This window comes from Podarcis filfolensis (genome assembly GCF_964270895.1).
Source record: "Podarcis filfolensis genome assembly, chromosome: 15".
Taxonomy (NCBI): domain Eukaryota; kingdom Metazoa; phylum Chordata; class Lepidosauria; order Squamata; family Lacertidae; genus Podarcis; species Podarcis filfolensis.
In genome coordinates, this window is record NC_139618.1 from 5,346,642 (window position 1) to 5,369,294 (window position 22,653).

A 22,653-nucleotide genomic window follows, 5' to 3' on the forward strand; every position below is an offset into this window, starting at 1 on the left:
CGGAGCTAGGGTTATCATGCACCTTTAGGCCAAGAGCTGGCTAATCAAAGGAGGAGGAATTGCAATCTCATGCCTTTGTAATCAGTGGACCTCTGATAGACAAGTGCGGAGAGGTGGAGGATGCTATTATCCATTGAATCATAGCTGGGGGAGGACCGATAAGGCCACTCAACAGCCCTTTGCCAATGACCCCTTTGTTCTCATCAAAGGCCACAGGGCTCTCCCTATCTTCCAGTTGCCAGAGAGCTTCATTCCCAAAGCTTCATTCCCTGTCATTCATTCATTCCCTGTCAGTCATGCACTGGGCTCCAGTGCCCAGCAAGCTTGTCAGCAAATTTGGGCGCTTTCGGTGACCGTGGCCAACTCTTTCTCCTTTCGAACAGCTCCTTGGGGGCCACCAACTCCCTGAAACAAAGCCAAACGGTGCAATATTAAGAGATTTCTATTCAATGATGTTGCTTAAAATGTATAATTGTGGTGATGCGGATTAGTTGCAGCAGGAGTATTGTCTGGTTATGAATCAATCTTGTCTTTCTTATATTTGACTTCTTTCTGTTGGGATTTGTAAACAGCTTGGCTTTTTGAAGCAATGAAATACAAAGCCGTCTGCTAAACAAACCTTGCATCAGCTCCCTTGGGAACAAGCCCCTCTGTGTTATATCAGTGGGGCTTCCCGATGGGACCTCTGGACTGGATTCATATGGGCCTCATGTGGCCTGCCAGCACTCAGGATCAAGGGTTGGGAAGCAGGTGGTTGGTTGCTCATATACACTCGCATATTACAGCCATAGATCATCTGCACATATAGATTAAAAGGCTATTGACTGCCCTCAGCGATGACATGGTTGGGCTCAAGGAAGAAGCAGCAGCTCTAGAAGCCTGATATATTTATTTCAGACCCTTGCAGCCCACCTTGAAGGTTGCAGGTTCAACCCTCAGTATCTCCAGGTAGGACTAGGAAAAGGACTCTGTCTGAAACCATGGGGAGAGCTGCTGCCAGTCAGAGTAGACAGTAGTGAGCTAGAAGGATGAGGAGCAGTTCCCAAGGCAGAAAAACGTTTTATTTCATTATCCGCCCCCCCCAATTCCTATAACGCTTGATAGAAGTTAAACCCCAACAGAGTTTACAAAAGCAACATTATTGCTTAGACAAGCTGCTTAGGAAACTGAGGTAATTTTAGTCTGGTTTTAGTGTTTTAACTTTTAAAGTGTTTTAAAGTATGGTTGTTACCGATTTCACTGTTTTATCTTTTGTAAACCACTTCAAGGTGTGTGTGTTTTAACTATCAAGTTGTGTATACAATTTTATGAAAAAAATAAATAGGCAGGAAAATGTCAAGTAAGGCCGGAAGCCTCCTTTGCTCTCCTATTAATCCTCTGCTGCCCTACTGTTGCCTCATGAGCAGTATCCAATCAGAGGAGCTCCTTAAGAAGTTGGGCGGCAGTTCTGTCCAGTCAGATGCATTGTGCCTTCCATTTTATTTGCCTCGACCAATGAGAGGCTCACTTTCATTCCGTGGGGTGGTGGTGGGTTTTGGGCCTACCTTTTATTTTTCAGCAGTCAAGCTCAGCAGCAGCCAGGCTTCTTCTTAGTCTTCTCAGTAAGTGGAAGTTAGAGAAAATATTATATGTACTGCTAGGTGTTGTTTATTATTCTGCTAAAATAAAGGGTGGGGGGTAAGGGCTGGAGGCAGAAGGTATGAAAAGTGCTAGACTTGCATTATGTCCTTCCTGGATTTTTACACACACACACACATAAGATTGTTCCCAACCCTAACCCTGTGGAAAGCCATCTAATTAGACTTTAATTTGATTTTGACCTGTTTTTAGGAGGTAATTTAATTATTGTTTGATTTTATACTAATGTTGTATATTTGATGTTAGCCACCCTGAGCCCGGCTTCGGCCAGGGAGGGTGGGATATAAATAAAAGTTTATTATTATTATTATTAAGCAAACCTGGTTATATAAATAGATAGCTAGATAAATAAATAAATAAATAGAGATATTATATATTATTCTTTAGTCATTTACTAGCAGCCTCATACCTGGTGCTGCTTGGGAATTAAAAAAAATAAAAATTCAGTTTGGTTTTGAAATTGGTGGTTAAATTTAGTGCATTTCCTGTTTTTTTTTGTTACTTTTCATTGAACCATATTAAATCTCAAGTACATAATGCAATTGCAACAAGTAATTAACACACACACGTTGGAATGGCCTGTAATATGCATATGTTAATATTTTGCCACAAAGGAAAGCTATTGGTGCAGTTTCAAAGAGGTACAGATTCAAAATGACACCCAATTGTACCCAAACATAGATGAAAACCTGCTCCTTGATCTCAGGAACCAACAGGCAGAATTTGGTTAAGACCAGCACATAGGGTTTGTGGGGTTATTTTTCTGGAGGGACGGACAAAGTTGTTGAGTTTTTTTAGTTTTGCCCAGAATTGTTGAGTTTTTGAGCTATTTTTAATGAAATCTACACTACCAACGTGGGCTGCCCTACGTCCAGATTTTCATGGACGTTCCAGCGATTTTCGGGAAATTCTGGACATATGGCAACCCTACTAGCACAATTTTGAAAGGTTCAGCCCACCATCTTGATTCCAAATAGCCTCCCGCCTCTCTGCTTCTTCAGAGCACCCAGTTTTCTGCTTCCCATTCTCGCACAGCTTATATTCCCTTCTACTATGACGTGTCCCCACCCACAGATTTACCTCTGTTATTGTCAGCGTTTAATGTCTGAACTTTCCTCTTCAAGCAGTTGTGATGCTTGTGAACATCCTGTGCCATTGCTGCAGCTAAGGCCAATGGAGGGAATGGGGGGGGGGGCAGGGAGAGAGAAGCAGCTTGTTTGTGGCAATGAGCTGCTTTCGAGGGGGTGCCTGAGTGGGATTTTCGACCCTCTCAGTAATTCTGGGTTGTGATTTTCTGTGAGGAAAAAAAAAAGGATTAACAAGATTTTTGCAAACGGCTTTGGCTAAAAATCTACCAGTGGAATAATAAAAATAAAAATCTCTTGCACACATTCAGGCCATGTGTGTGAGTTGTTTCCTCTCTCTCCCAAGTATAAAGTATTTTTAGCCACTGAGCCATTTGGGGACTTTCTGGATCGATGGCCTGATTTACAACTAAATCTGCCGGTTATTACGGGGATTAGTTTGCCCAGTGCGTAGATTAGTCAGAGTGTGAAATTGCACACACATTAAGCCTGTCTCAGCCTATGGGAGGTGTCAAAGGGAGTTTGATCCTTGGCTGGGTTAGTGTTTGTGTGTGTGCGTGTGTGTGCGAGTATCAGAGGGAGGGGGAATTTTGATGGCAGTAATCGGTGTTACTGGATGAACCTCGGAAGAGAGGAAGCTGCCTTATACTGAGTCAGACACTTGGTTTATCTAGCTCTGCATTATTTAAACCAGGTGTGGGGAACACTATTTCAGCCCAAGGGCCATGTTCCTTTCTGGGAACCTCCTGAGGGCCACATCCCAGTAGTGGATGGGGACAGAGGCAAAAGTGGGTGGAGCAATGAATGCAAATTTTAATCTTTGTATAGTAAGAACATAAGAAGAGCCTGTCGGATCAGGCCAGGGGCATAGCTGTCAACTTTCTGATTTGAAAATAAGGGATCAGCAGCCTCAAAAATAAGGGATCAGCAGCCTCACCTGTCCTGGGGACAGTCTACGGGATATCTAACAATCCAGGATAGCAGCGGGAAATGGCACTGGAATAAGGGAATTTCCCGGAAAAAAAGGGAAGGTTGACAGCTATGGCCAGGGGCCCATCTGGTCCATTATCCTGCTCTCACACTGGCCATTACTATTTTACTGTTTTACTATGACTATTATTTATTAAATTTGTATACTGCCCTTCGTCCAAAGATCTCAGGGTGGTTCACAGCATACAAATACAGACTAAAACCATAAAGTACATAGTAAGAACAAGAACAAAACAAACCAATAACCATGCTCCCACAAACACATTTAACATAGACTGTTAATCAGCCGAAGTTCTGGTTAAAAAGGAAAACTTCTTTTCCTGGCACCCAAGGTTGTATAATGAAGGTGCCAGCCGAACCTACATGGGGAGAGCATTCCACAAGTGGGGAGCTGCTGCAGAAAAGGCCCTCCAGAAGTCTCATGGAGCAGGTACACGAAGAAGGGCCTCTGATGATAATTGCAGCATTCGGGTTGTCCTATATCCATAGTTCCATAGTTTAACCATGTGCTGTGCTTTCTTTTATGTGTCCTGAATCCTCCAACATTCAGCCTCATTCAATGCTCACAACTTCTAGTGTTAGGAGAGAGGAAGAAAGACTTTTCTTTATCCACTTCTCCAGACTAGTTTCTACACACAGCCCCCTCTTATCCATACGTGCAAGGGACATCGTCAGAGTTCAAGGACACATTCAGGCAAAAACATTTAGGGTGCAAAACCAAGCCAGTGAGAGGTGGCCTGAGGTGAGTTCGAAGGACGAGACAGAGAATGTGGGGTGCGAGATGCTGTGTGGTTTTTAATTGTATTCTTGTGACTTCTTCATTGTATTCTATTGTATTGCAATCTGCATGCCATAGAATTTAAATTGTAATGTGATAAAATATAATCAAAGAAATAGAAGAAGCAATAAAAATAGAATTAAAACCAATATACATATTTAATGTGATAGATGCACTCTGTCCCCTGTCTTCAATCACAAATCCGCAGACCGCCTGAATGAAGCTTGCAGGCCTGATCTGCACGATACTGTGATTCTGTAATTCTCCAAGCTATGTGCTAGTGGGATTTTGCATGAGCAAACAAACAAACAAGCAAACAAATAACATGCTTTAAATAACCATTGGAAAAGGAAGTTGCCTGGTGTATCACTGCATGTGTATTAAGGGTTAAAAACACCTGGAGTGAGAAACACCAGTGTTGGTGATGTCATCAGTTGGGGACAGGCCCTGTCCCTTTTTCCCAGTAGGCACTGAACTTCTGTGGGGTGGTGGTGGATTTTGGGCCTACCTTGGGAAACCTTGCAAGATGAGAAGCCCATGGTGCAAATTAGCACCCAAACAAGATCCTCTGCAGGGGTGGCCCACCCATAAGGTGAGGTGAAGCCATTTGCCTCAGGCAGCAGATCCAACCCCTTCCCTGCCCCCACAGTTGCACCTCTGCCAGCCCTAGTGCCATTGCCCTCACCACTGCCATTGCGCCCTCACTGCTGCCGTTGTGTCGTAGCAGCACAGGTGCAGCTGAGGGTGCAATTGAGCTGGTGGGGCTGGTAGCAGTGCAGGTGTAACGGCAGGAGTCAGGTGAAGGCATGGATCTGTGTGGGTGCGGCATTGTGGGGCACATCTAAACGTTTTGCCTACAGCGGCAAAATGTCCTGGGCCGGCCTTGATCCTCTGGGTCCAAAAGGAAATGGTGGGGCCATTTCTTCTACAATTCCTTCTCCTCCCTTTCACCAAATAGCAGACTGTTTAGCGCTGTGGTCTAAACCATTTAGCGTCTTGGGCTTGCTGATCAGAAGGTTGGCGGTTCAAATCCCCGCGACGGGGTGAGCTCCCGTTGCTTGGTCCCAGCTCCTGCCAACCTAGCAGTTTGAAAGCACGTCAAAAAAAAGTGCAAGTAGATAAATAGGGAAGGTAAACGGCGTTTCCGTGTGTTGCTCTGGTTTCAGTGTTCTGTTGTGCCAGAAGCGGCTTAGTCATGCTGGCCACATGACCCGGGAAAACTCTGCGGACAAAACGTTTGCTCCCTCGGCCGTTAAAGCGAGATGAGCGCCGCAACCCCAGAGTCATCTGTGACTGGACTTAACTGTCTGCAGTCCTTTAATATTGTTGTGGGGTGGGAGCCCCCGTCAGATTTACGTTGATAAAATAAACTGGTAAGTCGGTTTGTTTGTTTATTCGTTTATATCCCACCTTTCTTCCAAGGATCTGAAGTTGGTATGTGTAGTTATCTCCCTCCTGTTTTAGTCACACAACAGTCCTGTGAGGTAAGTTAGGTTAAGAGACATAAACGCACTCAAGGTCACCCAGATAGGTTTCATGGCTGAGTAGGGATTTGAACCCTGGTTTCCCAGGTCCTAGTCTGATACTCTAACCACTGTACCACACTGACTTAGTGTGTTCTCCCCCCCTCCCAACTCAGTGCTTGATTCTGCTTTTCTGTTCTCAGGACTTGGCGCGTCTAGGGGCTTTAGATAGTTCACACATGGGAGAGACCATCTTCTTCCATATCCTGTTGGCTTCCCCCCTTGCGCTCCTAAGATATTGTAAAAATCCTCTGCTTCCGCCAGTTAAGCTCGGATCACCTCGCCCTTAATGTTTCACAGCTGCTAACTTTGTCTTTTAAGAGGAAACATTTGGACATATACAGTCCTGATGAGGCGAGGGGAACCAATATCACCTCATGGTGAATGCAGAAAAAGGTTGTTCTTCAATCTGGCCAGAAACATGGGATAATTTCAGCAGCTCCTGGCCTGGTTAAAAAAAAAAAAAGACAGGAGGGCTGTGTGTGCAAAGATCCAAACTTTAGGACTAGCTTTACCATTAGGCAGAGTGAAGCAGTCGCCTCCGACAGCTGATCAATGGCAAGCTGATTTTACGCTTGTTATTGATTGTTTTCCCCCTGATTGATTCTGGTGTTTTAATGTGCCTATAATTACCATGAAATGTAGGTGGGTGGCGACAATATCAGAAAATAATCTAACTACTTAAACTATCAAACAAACAAATGGCAAATGTTCAATGAAAGTAAGTGTAAAATGATGCACACCGGGGTAAAACAATCCTAATTTTCAGATAAGGTAATGGAGTAAGAACTGGTGGTGACTAACCAGCAGCAGTGGATGGATCTGTTAATTTTGCTTCCCTCACTTTCTCGTTTTTACACTCTTAAATTAAGTTCTCCACATTTATAAGCAATCTGTGTTAAAAAAAAATTCTGATGAAAATTCATCAGCATTTCACTGCAAATTTCTCCTAAAGACTGTCTCTCCCATTACGAATCAATCTGGACCCTGCAATCATCATCTAAGGCCTTCTTTTGCCCCATCCCCTAGAGGTCTGGAGGGTGGCAACACAAGAATGGGCCTTTCCTGCAGTGGCTCCCTATTTGTGGAATTCTCTCCCCAGGGAGGCTTGCCTGAAGCCTTCTATTACACATGTTAAGGCACCAGGCAAAAGCGTTTCTCTATAAACAGGCCTTTGGCTGATTAAATGTGTTTGTGGGAGGGAAGGGTTATTGGTTATGTTGTGAACTGCCCTGTGATCTTTGGATGAAGGGCAGTATACAACTTACTTAATTAAATAAAATACTAAATAATTTTTATATGCAGTTCTGACTAATGAGCCCATCTTTGGAAACAATTTCCCCATATATAATGCATTTTTATATGCTATATTCACTTAGATATGATGTTTTATGCATACTTTCCTTAATATATACATATTTGTAGACATAGGTTGGGGATCTGAATTTGGATAATTTGAACTGAAGGATAAATGTGAATTTTGAAGGGTGGCTGTTCACATATTGTTTTGCAAGGTGTGTTATTTGATAGATTCAGCTTTAAATGCACACGGAATTGAAATTATCTTCTATTTCTACTGGCCAGGAATGAGACCTTGGGGTAATTGTGGTGTCTTGTTGAAAACACAGACCCAGAATATGGGCTGCTATGAGCAAATGTGTGCTCCATGTTATGGATCATTAGGAAAGCGATTGAAAATGTAATTGCTGTTGGTGAGATTCGACTCTCCTTGAGTCTCTGTTGGTGGGATACCTTTGTTCAAATTTATGATACTGCGCTAGCAAACATTTGGAATGCAATGTGGCTATACTTCTGGCTGCCATATTTCACAAAGGATATTGTAGAGCTGGAAAAGGTGCAGAGAAGGGCCGCCAAAAGGATCTGGGGGCTGAGCTGATTCTCCTAGGAGGAAAGCTTACAATGTCTGGGGCTTTTTAGTTTAGAAATAAAGTGATTAAGGGCAGGGGGTTATTTGTTTGCTTCTTTATTGAATTTATATCCTGCTCTTCTTCCCAAAGGAGCTCATGGCAGCAAACAAGTAATAAAACAACAAAAATAACTTTAGAAACATCTTCAGAAACCTTTTTTTTTAACAAAACTCTTTAAAATCTTTAAAAACTTCTTAGAAACAATTCCAATACAGATGTAGACTGAGAAAAATCTCATCTTAAAGAGACTCATTGAAAGAGGAATATGTGTGTGTGTGTGTGTGTTTATTATATATATATATAATTGTCCAGTAGCACCTTAGATACCAACTAAGTTTGTTCTTAGTTGGTCTCTAAGGTGCTACTGGGCATTTAATTTTTTTTATATATATATTTCGACTGCATCAGACCAACACGGCTACCTACCTGAAAGAGGAATGTCATCCATAGGCACCAAAAATAAAACAGAGACAGCACCTGTCTAATATTCAAGGGGAGGGATATGGTAAGAGGTGTAGATTTTCTCTCATAATACCAGAACTCATAGACATCCAAGCTGAATGTTGGCAAATTCAAGACAGAGCAAATTAAGGTCCATTATGAGTGATAAGTCAGGCAATGTGCTTTGAAACTTGTAAATAAACCAATCAGGTTATTTTGCACGTATAAAACTTGGGCATCTCAAAGCAGGATTTCCCCCTCTGTAGTGCTTTTTAAAACTTTAATATATATTTTTGTCTTACAGAGGTAACCATTTAAAAGTTTCTTACCTTGTGGCATTTCCTTCTGAGAGATATATGGCCTTCTCCATCAATCCAGGTATTTCATAATGTTTCTAAAAACTTGCCTGTGTTACCCTGCTTTTAATGTTATGCAAAGTCATGTCTTATCAAAGAAAACTGCCTTATACTGAGTCAGACAGTTAGTCTATCTAGCTCAGTATTGTCTGCACTGAATGGCAGCAGCTCTCCAGGGTTTCAGACGGGATTCTCTCCCAGCTCTTCCAGAAGATGTTGGGGATTGAACCTGGGACCTTCTGCAAGCAAAGCAGATGCTCTACCTATATTGCCCCTAAAAACAATTATTTATGTCCTCTTGGTTCTGGATGAATGGTGGGACCACAGAAAGCTGCCTCATACTGAGCCAACCCATTAGTCCACCTAGCTCAGTATGGCTTAACACAGACTGGCAGCAGCTCTCCAGGGTTTCTGCCAGGAGTCTCTCCCAGCCGTACCTGGAGATGCTGGGGATAGAAACAGACTTTCTGCAAGCAAAGCAGATACTCTACCACTGAGCTACACATCTTACCTGTTGATTTAATATGGTTGGCTTTTCCTTTTGCATTATGCATTTTAGCAGAATGCTTTGCCCTGCCTTGGTTGTCATTTTTGATTTAAGGATGGCATAAAAACATTTTAAGTAACTACTACTACAAAAATGACCCCCCTGCCCTCCCCCTGCAACTGCCCCCTGAAGTAGTGCAAGTTGCTTGACCGCCTCATTCGACCGCAGGCGTGCATCGGATCCTTTCTAGGATTTCCCACATGCTGTGAATTTGAACTTCAGGTTGCCTTTGCAAAGCAACCTTTCTTTGCCATCTTCTTTCTCTCTCTCTGTGCAAGTGAACGACCCCCCTCCGCCCCCCACTCCAGCGCTGCCACCCAAAATGATTTAAGGGCAGTACATGGGCGTGTTTATTACAGAAACCAGGGAAAGGGTAGCAAAGCCGTATTTCACGTTCGCTCAGGAAACGTGAGCTCGGCTTTATTAGAAAGCTCCCACTTTATCCCAAAGAGTGATCTACAGCCAAGCCCGGGTTAAATGAGACAATTTGGTGTTTGAACTCCATAGGGGGGCGGCCAGTTGCTACAACTTGGAAAAGGGCTTTTAAAAGCCTGCGTTCGCAGAAGGTCTTTCAGGGGTTTCTTGCGTGAGGCTGAACGTTTGCAGTAGAGGGGATGTCTGTTTCATTGTGGTGCGGTAGTTAAAGTGTTGGGAAGATCTGGGTTCAAATCCCCACTCATTGGGTGGCCTTGGGCCAATCACTCTTTTTCTTTGTGTTGCTCAAACGGTTGTTGAGAATGAAAAATTATTAATTCTCATTTATATGAATTCTTGCCTATTAATATTTTGCATGCACCCCTCTCTGTACTGCTTTTGAAGCCAATGGTCAGGGATGATGGGATTTGGAGTCCAACAAAGTTTGGAGGGGCACCACTGGCTACCTACTAGGTAGGAATGTAGAAAGCGGCCTTATTATACTCAGTCCTCACGGTTCCAAATCAAGGGCTGATTTAAACAGGCACATAGAAATGATAGAATTGTAGAGTTGGAAGGGACCCGGAGGGTCAACTAGGTCTAACCCCTTGCAATGTAGGAAATATGCAGTGGTCCCATACAGGGATTGAACCTGCAACATTTGCATCACCAGCACCATGTTCCAACCAATTGAGCTAGAGAAGACACACATGGGAAGCTGCCTTTTACTGAGTCAGACGATTGGTGCACTTAGCCCAGTGTTGTCTTCACTGAGTGGCAGCTGCACTTCAGCCCTACCTGTGCTGCTGCCAAGGATTGAACCTGGGACCTTTTGCATGCCAGGCAGGTGTCCTGCCACCCTTTGACATCTCATCAGGAGAAGAATTTTTCCCAGCTCCATGAACTGAGATAAAAGAATCTCAGTGGGGATTTATCCCAGGACCTTCCGAAGACAGAGTGTGTGCTCTGCTGCAGTGCTATGGCCCCGTGAGATGCTATGAACCTCTCCCCGACCCCAAATTGCACAGTGTTTTCTCCTCAGACAGAAGATGCTCAGGTATTGTCGTATTCTATAAATTTCCCCTTTCTGACAGCAGCAAAAGTCTTGGTTCAAAGGGGCACTTAAAAAAAGAAGAAGCGGGAATTTCCCCGTGGCTGCGTGGTGATGATTCTTTAAAACAGAGAGCGAGGGAGAGAGATTTAATGCTTGCCAGCCCTTGCATACTTCCCCCAAAGCTGCTTCTGAGAATTTAGAACAATTTAGACCTAACTGAGGGCGATGACGGGAGGTTTGCCTCCCTTGGATACAAGAACTTTGTCCCCGGAGGGTGCTGTCTGGAGCGGGAGCGGAGGAGGAGGAAGCATCGGGTTTTGACAATCCCTCCTGTATGTGTTAATCTGGATTGTGATTGAACTTTTGGAACTGACCTTGGCATGAACTGTGTTAAAAAATCCGTGCTGGAGTGGACTGGCTTAACCTCACTGGTTCCACTTGCTCACGAGGTCTGCGGCCTTGCTTGGTCCAATCCATTCCCTGACATATACAGTGGTACCTCGCAAGACGAATGCCTCAGAAGACGAAAAACTCGCAAGACGAAAGAGTTTTTCGTTTTTTGAGTTGCTTCGCAAGACGATTTTCCTTATGGGCTTGCTTTGCAAGACGAAAACGTCTTGCGAGTTTGTTTCCTTTTTCTTAAAACTGCTTGAAGAGGTGCAGTTGCGACTGATCGTGCTTCGCAAGACGAAAAACCGCGCAAGACGAAAAGACTCGCGGAACGAATTAATTTCGTCTTGCGAGGCACCACTGTATTTGGAGGAAATGCAAGGGATTGTCAAAAAAGGCAGGTAGGTCTGCTGTGTTACACACAAATGACAACATAAGGCCAAGCCCAAAGATTATTGCTTTTGGCTTGAATTACTTTTTTTTGGGGGGGTGAAAGATCACAGGGGTGAAAACAGGGATGAAAAACGGCCTTTCTGTCCTCCTAACCTTACCTTTTCTCTCTCTGCAGCCACCAGCTGAATTACAGCAGCACCATTAAGCCTGGTGGTCACCATTTTTCCCCTTCCCCAACTATCCCCTCTGTGTCATTGGGCAGAAAGGGGAGGCAAATGGAGACTTCTTTCTCCGCATTCTCTTGTCATTCCTTGCAATTTTGGAGAGGGCAAGAGCCTGGGATAGCCCTGTCAGCAGAGCATGACACTCTTAACCTCAGAAACGTGGATTCGAGCCCTTCATCAGGCCAAAAATTCATGCATTGGGGGTTGGACTAGATGGACACCCCAGTCTCTTCCAACTCTACAGTTCTATGTTTCTATGTCAGGGGTGGAGAGCCTCGGCCGTGGGTCCTGACTGTGGCCCTCTGGTTCTCTCTGGACCTCTGCCTTCTCCCCAGGTCACACCACTCACCAACCTGCTTCGTATCCTCCTTTGGTGTTTTTGCCTGGCTGGAATGTCTCCTTGAATTCTGATAATGCCTCTCACATGTCTGGATGTAGGATAGAGTAGGGTGTGTCTAGAAACTAGGTGGCATTTACATTTGTTGCGCCACTCATTTTTGCCTTTCTCCACCTCTAGCATGTGGCACTTGGGAGGTTGCCCAGAAGAAAAAGTGGTCCTTGGGTTGATAACAGTTCCTCACCTGGCCTGAGTGGCTAGGCAGCAGCTGTGAGAAGAAGGGCCAAAGGCCTCTTGAGGAGCTTAGCAGTGCCCCCATCCTGCAGTATGGCTAATGATAGGGGCCCGATAATGCCAACAGTGATGCTCATATATTTATGAATCACTGGTGATGGGGACGCTTCCTGACTGGAAAGACCAGGGATTCCTGCAGATAGACAAGAAACCCAACATCCTCTGATGGCCAAGTTAATCCTACTCCTTCTGCAGCTGTATCAGGAACAACTCATTTATCCAGCCACATGCAGAGCCAGGGCTGAATTACCCCCAGACACTCAGCAGAGGCTTTTTAAAAAAGAGGCAAAGACAGAGCAGGGCATCATCCAGGGTGGTGGCAGCCAGATCTCTCTTCTATGGGTGGTGAGTTCTTTGAGCTCCGGGGAGACTATGCAATTCTTTTGTGTGTGTTCCATGAAGTGTTCTCTCGCCACGTGTTGTTTGGGAGTGACTGATGCCGATTTTGATGGGGGCTATTCCTGGAGAAAATACGCAGAGATTAAAGAGGCTCTGAGAATTTCCCATTTATTTGCATGGTTGCGATTTTGAAAGAAAGGGAAAGAGATTGGGGATACAACAAAAATTTTGGAAACCCAATATTTTAGTGGTTTCTTATGTAGACACATAGACAATTCTTTTTCTCACCACCTGGGACATGGTAAACCTATAGTGCTGAGCCAAAGAGCAAATGTGATTATTTTTTTAAAAAAAGATTTTTATTTTATTTTTCACAAAAGAAGAAAAAAAAAGGTCAATTTCCCATCCGCTACAAAGCTGAGGAAGCGTTAAAAGATTTGTGGTTTAGGATGCGTTTCCTTTTCGCTGTGTGACTCAAGATGCCTTGTCCTTTCATCATGTGAAGTAGGCAAATATATTTTGAATCCTGGAAGAACCTTACCTACCTTTATAAGTCTCTGTTAAAAACACAGAATGAAACGAAAAGGACCTTGTAGAGATATTGAGACTTAAGAGGAGCTTGCAGGGCCACTGAGAGGCAGGTACAGGGAATACCAGGCCCACAGATTCTGAAGTTCCATTTTTAAAAGAGCAAGTCTCTAGCCCCGCTAGAAAGAAAGTTCCGAAGGAAAATATGAAGGTTTCTTTCTAAGCAACTTTTGTGTGATGAAACAGCTTGGCTGCTCCTGCCTGCCTGTTTTTTCTATAGCCAATAAGTGAAGTCAGAGTTCTGCTTGGCAAGTGAGCTCTTTGGACACCAGGCTGCAGCAACTGCTGGGGTCCTAAAGAGCTGCTGTTTTCCCTTCCCCTTTAGTGCACTTATCTTACTTCTGCCTCATTTTTTAGGTCCATATAATTTTTGTTGTTTGCCTTTCCTCTAGCAACCAGGATGCATCATTTCTGGGGTGGGTTCATCTGAGATGCCATAGAAGTTACTCTCTGCGGATACTACTGCATAGTAAATGTGTATGGATGTTAAAGAAGCCCCCCCCCCCCCAAGCAAATGAAAAATGTGAAAACTTTGCAAAGAGGCTTAGGCTCAGGCACTCATTAAGAATTCACTGTATAGTTAACTTAGAATGCAGTGGTACTACTCAGAAGTAAATCTCTTTGTGTTTAATGGGGTTTACTTCCAGGTATGCGGGCATCTGGCTATTGGCCACTTGTGACCAGGTGAAGATGCCTGGGTGCCAGAATGTTGCCTGACATCTCCACCATCTGGAGTTGTGTGCCTGGGGATCCTTGGATCTTGGCTGTTTTCACACACTAGCAACACATCTTGTAGAATTCTATCCATTTTATTTTATCTGCACAATCAGAATGAATGATTCTGGCCCCAAAATGGCCACTAGGCATTCTGTTTTAGCGACTGTAAACTTGGCGCCTAGCTTATATATCTGAGTTTCTAACACTGGGCAGTTGGCCGTGACCAGGGATGCTGTGCCACAGGTGGTACAGAGCTGGAAGCAGAAGGGCTGTAACTCTGGGACAGAGCACCTGCCTTGCATGTAGAAGTTCCCAGGTTCAATCCCTGGCAGCCTCTCCAGGGAGGGCTGGGAAAGGCTTCCTGTCTGAAATTCTGGCAAGCTGCTGCTAGTCTGTGTGGACAGTGCTGGGCTAGATTCACCAATGATCTGAATCTGTATAAAGCAACTTTATAGATTCTTTGTAGCCCACAGCCTCCACCTACACCACCGAAATGACCTCGGCACAAAAATATAAACAAGATCCTTTCACCACAGAGATTTATTTAAGATCACATGCATTTTTGGATAAGATAGGAAGAGTTCCAAGGAACAATGTTATAATAGTTCAACGAGAAGGATTTCCCACTGGAGTTAATCAGATGAAGTACGTTTCTAAAATACATGGAATCATCAGAGATCATCCTTCCCAAGGACAAAAGAAAAGAGAAGATACTTCCTTTGCTTGTAATACTCCTGGTATCAATTTAAAATCTTGCCGGGGAGGAGGGATGAAGAAACAAGATCAGTATTGCAAAGAAACCAATGTCCCCTTTGGAGCTTGTCCTCCAATATATCCCCTTCCAGTAATCAATCTGTCACCATTTCATACATTTGCAAAGTGTTGCATGCTGACAGCCTCAATTTATATGGGCCTCATTCTTCAGAATTATGACACCATTTCCCAAATAGGGGTAGCAGCTTTAATTGTTACAAAATGAAGGCTAGCAGTAGATTCAGGTTTAGAGACGCGAGTCTCCTTTTGACAAGGGTAGGTAACCCTGTGGCTCTCCGGACATTGCCGGACTACAACTCCCATCATCCCTGATCACTGACTGTGCTGGCTGAGGCAGATGGAAGTTAAAGTCCCGCAACAGCTGCTGGGCCACAGATGTTTCCCTCATCTGAGGTTTACGGATGATGCGCGGAGTGGGGAAGCAGATTATGGTTACAAGAACATAAAAGTTGCTTAAAATACTTATTCGAAACAGCCATTTCCCTGTACTAGAAAAGCCATTAGGATTAAAAGAGGAGAGTCTCGTTTATATATTGCACGGTGCAGCAAATCAGAAATTTGTTCATACAGTTCTGGAAGTGCGGAAAGCGGACGTGGCGTTGGTTAGGGTGACAAGAACCACCCAGCATCGGAGCCAGCCACTGGGGTGAACGCACATCAAGAGTTTATCTGGCGCATCGTGTCGTTGGCCTGCAGGATTATTGTCATTTTGCTTCAGGAACGCCAGGAGTTGTTTACGGGAAGCCTGACGGGAAGAGGCTCAATGGCTGGCTCTCGTTGGTCGGGAGAGGCGACCGGTATCCGTCGAAGGTGCGTGGAATGCTTCCGCTGGTGGAGCCCGAGCTATTGCTGAGCGTCTCGATGCTTCCTTCTCGCTGTAGCTCTGTAGTGGGGAGAGAAAAGGTGGCACCACTCTGGTCAGTGCTTCAGGTAAAAAGAGAGAGGACAGACATTAGAAGGCCATGGAGGGGCTTACGAGGGTGTGTGAAACTGTATGGTTGGGCTTGGTTTACATTCACCCGTCTGGGGTACAAGGTAGGTTTGTGTGTGGTGTGTCCCCTCCCCCATTTTAGGAGATATGAATAACTTCAAACACTCCCCCCCCAGCTACCTCTCATGGCCAGTCCAGGTTTATTTGTACATTTGTTACATTTATATTCCTCCAAGGAGCTGAAGTGTGCATGGTTCTCCCTTCTCTGTTTTATTCCTACAAAAGCTGAAGAGGCCAGAGACCATCTTGGCTGTGAGTCCTGGGAGATCTGCTCCCTTCCTTGCAGGCTTTTCCCACCTGACGTGGGAGGGTGGGGCCTGGACTGACTCCAACTACAAAAGGTGAGGTTGCTTAACAGACTCTTAGGCCAGGGTGTTTGGGTTTCTTTGTTGAGCGCTGCTGGCTTTTTTTGTATTTGTATTTTAGATTTTGTTGTGATTTATGTGGGAATTGTTCAGTTTGGTTTTGTATGTTTTAATGATTCGTTTATCGATTTTGACTACTTTTGCTATGTTGTGGTTATGTGTTTGTTTCATGTTGTAAGCCGCCTTGAGCTTGGTTTGAACTGTGGAAAGGCAGCATACAGATAAAACTACGCATGCGTGTATGTATATCCTTATTCTCCCATGAGTTCAGGGATTCCAAAACTGCAGTGTAGCCCTGCAGTGAGTAGCATATTCTGCACTAATGCTGGTCTTATCCTGTCTGATTTGGCTCCTTTTATCTACCCCTCGCGCACAGCTGGCTCTGGTTAAACATCTCGCGTCACTCCACGGGTCGCCGTCAGCAAGGAGACGGAATGTGGGCAACAGCTCCGCCCAAACATTGCTTTTTTGGCTTCTGAACTCCTTACAAGGTTCCCTGTCTCTTCCTTTAAAGAAAAAAAAACCCAACAACCTAGTATTGATTTTCATGCCAATGTTGCATTTTTTTTTCTTTTTTAACAGAAAGAAGGAAAAAGCAAGGTTGGGAACAGGGAAGCAGATGTTAATATTTGCTGAATCCTGCTTGTCTGTGAAGATGGATGAGTGACCTGCTTGCCAAAGCAGAGAGAAGCTTTTTGGGGTGAGGAAGAGGTGATCTGAGGGGCAGCGGAATCTGGTCTATTAGGGCAAATGGGGCAGTGCCTGCCCTCAGCCAGCCCCTTCTTCCTGCCTTCTTTCTTACAACCAGCCCAGGGGATGGCACTGGCTGAAACTTCCCTTAGTCTTGGTTTTGCCCTTCTATGGAGGAGGACAGGGACAAAGCTATATCTAGTTGGCTCCGCCTGCCATCGGCACTTGCTTCCCCCATCTCTGGCTCCACCTACTGTTGGCCTCCCAGTCTCCTGCCTTACCAGTCCTAAAGGGCACCAGCTGCCACTGCTGAAGGGCAGAAATGTTAGGATACATTTCAGGGGATGAAGCAGTAGCTCAGTAGCAGAGCTTCAGCCCCCTTCCTTAAGATGACACATGGAAAGCCCCAAGTTCATCCCTGGCGTTTCCAGGTTGGGCTCAGAAAGGCTTTGGTCTGAAACCACAGAGGTCATAGAATTAGATGAGGACATCTGGTCTAACCCACACATGGCAAGAACCTTGCAATGACAGCCTGCCTGCAGGGTGGCCCTTCAACCGTTGCTTCATCCCTCCAGAGGACAGTGCACCACCTCCTGAGGCAGCCTGCTTTGCTGTCAAACTGCTTTCATTGGTAGGAAGTTTCTCCTAATGCACGGGTAGTGTTGGACTATAAGTCCCATGAGTCCCAGCCAGCATGGTAATTGGGAAGGGATGATGGGAGCCGCGGTCCGAATATTTACCCAAAGACTGCTTCTCTGCCATTTCCAGTCACAACTTCTAGTCTTGCCCCCTGGCGCAAGAAAGAGCCATTTTTCTCCATCTGCTGTGTGGCAGCCCCTCCGATACTTGGAGCCTGCTGTTGTGTTTCCCCTTGTCCTTCTCTACGCCAGGCTAAATAGGTCCACCTCTTCCAACCATTTTTCTTCTTGGTTTTGAGACCCCCCCCTCATTCTCCTGGTCCCTCCTCCTTTGGGCACACTCACCAGTGCCCTTGTTAAACTGTGCTGCCCAGAATGAGCATGGGACTCCTGATCCACCCACCCCAGCACTGAAGGTGCCAACAGTGCCCCACCTACATGTCAGGGCTAGAGCACCTGTAACCCCCCAGACATTGTTGGACATTGACTCCCACTGACCCTAGACAGCATGGCCAATGGTCAGGCTCTCACAGGATGTTGTGATGGCCACCAACTTGGATAGCTTTGAAAAAGTGGGTGAGACAAATTCATGGTGGATAAGACTATCAGTGTCTGCTAGCCATTGTGGCTGTATATTACCTCCAGTGTCAGAGGCGATACTGGTTGCTGGGAATCACAAGGGGGAGGGTTGCTATTGCATTCCAGTTCTGCTTGAGGGCTTCCCATTGGGGCACTTGGTTGGCCATTGTGAGAACAGGATGGTGGACTAGATGGGCCTTGGCCTGATCCAGCTGCAGGCTAAGTTCCAATGATGGGAGCTGTAGTCCAGCAACATCTGGAGGGCAGCAGGTTCCCTGCCAGTAATCCAGGAAGCTCACAAGTTGTGATCGCCACCATCTGCTGGGAACCCTCAGAAGCAGCTTCCCATCTTTCTGCCCTTCTTATTCCAACATTGTGTGTCAGGCTGCCTCTTGCGTTGAGAATCCCTCCACCTTTGCCCTGGCTAAATACCCTTTGCCTTTTCTGTTCAACAGCTGGTGTGCATGCCTCTCCATCAACCTCTTTTGACCTGTTTCCTCCCACAGTTCTGTAGATGACAAGCTTAATTCCCCGCCCCCAGTAAGTATTTTTGGCACAGGCAGATCAATACCAAGAGCTCTTAGTAACTGCCACGGGACACCCAACCAAAGCAAGAAAGCGTGAAAAAGAGACATTTAAAGAGAGAGAGAGAGAGAACAACCATCCCACCTCCACTTTCAAGGTGAGAATGATTGTGAACGGCAGCACCAGCACAGTGGAAGCCTCATCAGCCCAAGAGCAACCAGTTAAGCAATCGGCGCAGCAGAAGTTTGACATGCTTGAAACTCAGTTGAACCAAATATTGGGAGGAAATACAAGGGACAGTCAAGGAAGCAGGAAGTTAAATATTCTCTGAGCAGGCGGTTAAAGAAAGCTAAGTGCAAATATATATGGGTGAAGAGTTCCCGCAAGAATTTTTCTCCTGTCAAAATTCATTGCACCTGACTCTAAATTCTCACCAGGTGAAATCAGCTGACAAATCACGATGGACTGTCCTATGGCATAATGAGATGGGAATGAGGTAGTAGAGTCCCAGGGCAGCAGACTGGACTGTATCACTTTTGACTGGCAGGTGGGAGAATCATGTTTGCGAGTAACAGCAGCACATCTGCTGCTATGATAGGCAGGGTGAGTTTGGGTGGTGGTGGTGGTACAAATACCCTCCAGGGGTTGGGGGTTGGTCTAGGACCAGGGAGGCGCAGGTTGAGCTCCTCAGTCAGCCATGAAGCTCACTGGCTGACGTGGAGTTAATCACCGTCTTTCTCAGCCTAGCTACAAATTCTGGAATCTGTTCTCACAGGGTGGCTTTGAGAGAAGGGTGGAAGAGAAGGCTATTGATGAGAGATCATCATGAGAGGTCTGCTATAGAGGGGCTGCTTTCCCTCCTGGGGAACATTCTGGGGGCTGCTTGCCAGTAACTGGTGGGGCCTGAGGCAAAAGTGGCTGGATCCGTAACTGTGACACTTATTTTTCACAGCAGGCTACATTCCAAGCCATGCTAAAGCCAGAGGTTGTACATCCTACCGTGCTGTCCTCCTTTAAAGAACAGGAGAGACCAGTGCCAGTCGCCATGCGCCTATCACCTGCCTTACATGTGCAGTAGCTACATTGCAGCCCTGAACATATCCCAAAAGTTGGACCACCAGAAGCCCATAGGACCCTCAGAACCAGAAAGAGACGGGGAAGGAGAGAGCGAGTGGTTGAAGAGATTGGGAACATCCACCTGGAGTCGTTCTAGGTACAGCGGAACTTGCCTGCATCGCCTCTTTGGAAATTATTGAAGTGGGATGGCGATACTTACCTTACTTTGAAGGGCATCTTTTGATTTCGTGGATGGAAGAGAGCACTGGATGTGGCTGGATGTTTGCGTTTTTGTTTTAAAAAACAGGAATTACCTTCTCAACCTTACAGGTGGTCCTGCTACATTTGGGCTGAGGTGTTTGGGAGTGGTTGCGTTTGGATGCGGCGATGGTTGCAGTGCCTGTTCTGTGGATAAACAGAGTGCTGTGTTCATTTGGAGGGGGGACTGTGACATTTTTTCTAAAGAAACCCCAAAGCAGTAAAGATGTTTAGAGAAGGTGAAATTTGCTGCACGTTTGGAGATTTGGTTATTTGTCATTAAGGAGTGGGACTTGGAATATTGAGTTTGCTCTGTGATAAATAAATATTTGCAGCCCTAATAAGAGCTGGTGTGGTATAGCGGTGTGTCAGGGGTCCAGGGGTGACCACTCTTTTTGGATTACTGGGCGCATTTTGAATTTTGAGGGAGCGCCAAGGATGCCGCTCACAAAATGGTTGCCACAGAGAGCATGGCATAACAAAATTAGAGAGACAACAATCCCTGACAACCTTATGCTTATCATGGAAGGTCAGCTATGCCTGTTGGTCCTGATTATAGAGTTGTACACACAAATGCAGTTGCTGTCAAATAACAGGGAGCATTCCTCAGTGCCAGGGGAAATGTACAAGGTACATCATTCTCATTTTACAAAAATTGCTTAACTTTTTTAAAACGAAAGCTCAGAGTCTGGGGCATCTGGGTTGGTGACCTCTGGGTTGGTGACCCAGCCTACAGAGACTGGTGTTCAAATCCTCACTAGACTGTTGGAGCTCCCTGGGCGACTTTGGACTAGTCACTGTCTCTCAGTTTGACCTACCTACAGGGTTGTTGTAAGGATAAAATGGGGAGTGGGGGAGCACCAGGTATACCAGCTTGAGTAAGCATCTTAGAAGAAAGATGGGCTACAACAGCAGCAACAACAAGAACAGCAACATTAATATTTTAGGCATTTATATCCCCCTTTCAAAGCACTTCATCTAGGCTGGGGTGGGGAAGCTTTTTCAGCCTGAAGGTCACATTCCTTTCTGGGCAGCTACCCAGAGTTCCCATGGATGGGGCCAGGTGCAAAATTGGGTGGAGCGATGAGTAAATTTTACAGTGGGCTAGTTTCTACGCATGTTCCTCTCTCGCGACCCTCCACCCAGGCAAGCAAGAGGCATTAATAGAGCTAAAATACACATCTCAGCCAGGCAAAGAAGCACAGAGAGGGTGCAGGAGGGCTAGTGACTTGCAGAGATGGTGTGGGGTATGGGGAGAGTCTCAAGGGCCAGACAGAAAGGCTTGGAGGACCATGTTTGGTTTCTGGACCTGAAGCTCATTGGTGGTGTTGAGGGGACCAGGTTGGAGAAGATTGGTAGAAAATGCCTAGTTAGCTGGAAGAGGGTAGAAAATACCTAGTTAGTCTGACATACTATAAGGCCAGGGATGAGGGACCTGTGGCTCTCCAGATGTTCTCAGGCTCCATTCTCAATGGCCAGCAGTCAGGGATTATCATTATTTTACCAATTTATACAATGACAGTTGCAGTCCAGCAAAATCCGTAGAGCCAGAAGTTCTGCATCCCTGTACTAAGCCAACCCCTGTGTCCTTGCATTAGTCTTCCTGGGTAAGTGGAGAAAAAACCTTAAATTGGCGGCTGGGACAGAGTCTGTGAACAGCTGGATATAACGAATTTTCATTCGCCTTTGCTTTTAGGATCTTCTTGGCACATGGAGCTGCCATCAGTCATTATCTTTTGTCTGACTGAGACCCAGAAGCCATCAAAGGACTCCACGGAAATCTTAAAAGGAAAGAAGGTCCCGGCTGGCTTTGCTTAAACCTGAAACCATTTTTATACGGGACATTAATCCGGGGCCTGCTCAGAAACTCTATGTAGTCCTCCGTTGCCTGGAACACTCATAAATTGTTCTGCCTCTCTCCACTTTCTCTCTCCCCCCTTTCTGTCTTTCTCTCTTTCTTTCTCTCTCAACTGTGGAATCTGCTCTCTGGTGTATTAGCCCTCCTAATGGTTTTTCCTTTCCCTGACAGAAGGAATTGCTGAGCAGAAGATTCAAGAAATATCCTACTTGGGAATGAAGAGGGAGGATACTGGGGGACGGGGAGAAAGGGACTTGCTCCAAAAGCTGTTCCGCCCGCCCTGCCAGGGTTGCACTGTTTCCTGCAGAGGTGCAGGGTGGACGAAATGATACAATGACAGTCGGGGCCGATGTGTTGGCGGGGGAAGCAGAGTGGCGGCAGGCACAACTTCGGATCCCAGGATTCTCCTTCCTCCTCTCCACCTGTCACGACGCATTAGGCTCAAGCGTGCCTGGCTTGCCGAAGGAGTGACCCCAGACTGAATGGGAGAGCGCTGGTGGAAAGAACTAATTGTAGCCTCGTTTTCACACGTCAGTCACTTTTCACAGCGCTGGGCTTTCTGAAGCTCGACTAATGTTCCTCCCCCCCTTTCAAATCCCAGTGCTGAATTACGCTGAGATGCACCCTGACGATGGCGTTTCTAAAAGGAACAAGACCTCCAATGGTGGCAGGAGTGGGGACAATGGGAAGTGGCGCCTGCTGGCCTGGTGAGCTTATCCACCCGTCCACCCTGCTCTTCCTAGAAGTTCAGGCACCGTTCAGGTCATTCATTCGAGTCACATACTGCCCTGTGCACAAGCCTTAGGGTGGCTTATGGCTAAATCAAATAAGATTAAAAGAATACATGTGTGAACCCCCACACCCTTAAATTAACAACACAACT

General features: G+C 45.7%; 1 protein-coding gene and 1 long non-coding RNA gene across 14 annotated transcripts in view; one reads left to right on the forward strand and one right to left on the reverse strand.

The window, feature by feature from the left end:
• The first annotated feature begins 1,435 nt into the window (after positions 1-1,435).
• Positions 1,436-21,834, forward strand: LOC310750204. 2 transcript variants are annotated; one of them, XR_014541959.1, is made up of 5 exons: positions 1,436-1,601; positions 8,688-8,761; positions 15,529-15,620; positions 16,749-19,811; positions 21,609-21,834. It is a non-coding gene; the product is annotated as an uncharacterized lncRNA (long non-coding RNA). The 2 variants fall into 2 exon arrangements; XR_014541960.1 differs by lacking the exons at positions 1,436-1,601; positions 8,688-8,761; positions 15,529-15,620 and adding an exon at positions 16,149-16,657.
• Positions 14,559-22,653, reverse strand: part of BCAS3 (BCAS3 microtubule associated cell migration factor) — a 451,567-nt gene continuing 443,472 nt past the window's right edge. For 9 of the 12 annotated variants that reach the window (XM_083587575.1, XM_083587567.1, XM_083587574.1 and 6 more), the window contains one exon: positions 14,559-15,693. In XM_083587575.1, coding sequence (XP_083443701.1) covers positions 15,545-15,693 — 149 coding nt within the window. In that variant the 3' untranslated portion in view covers positions 14,559-15,544. Of the gene's footprint in view, positions 15,694-19,968; positions 20,060-22,653 lie in introns of all 12 variants that reach the window. The other 3 variants (XM_083587565.1, XM_083587571.1, XM_083587568.1) reach the window with 1 other exon arrangement.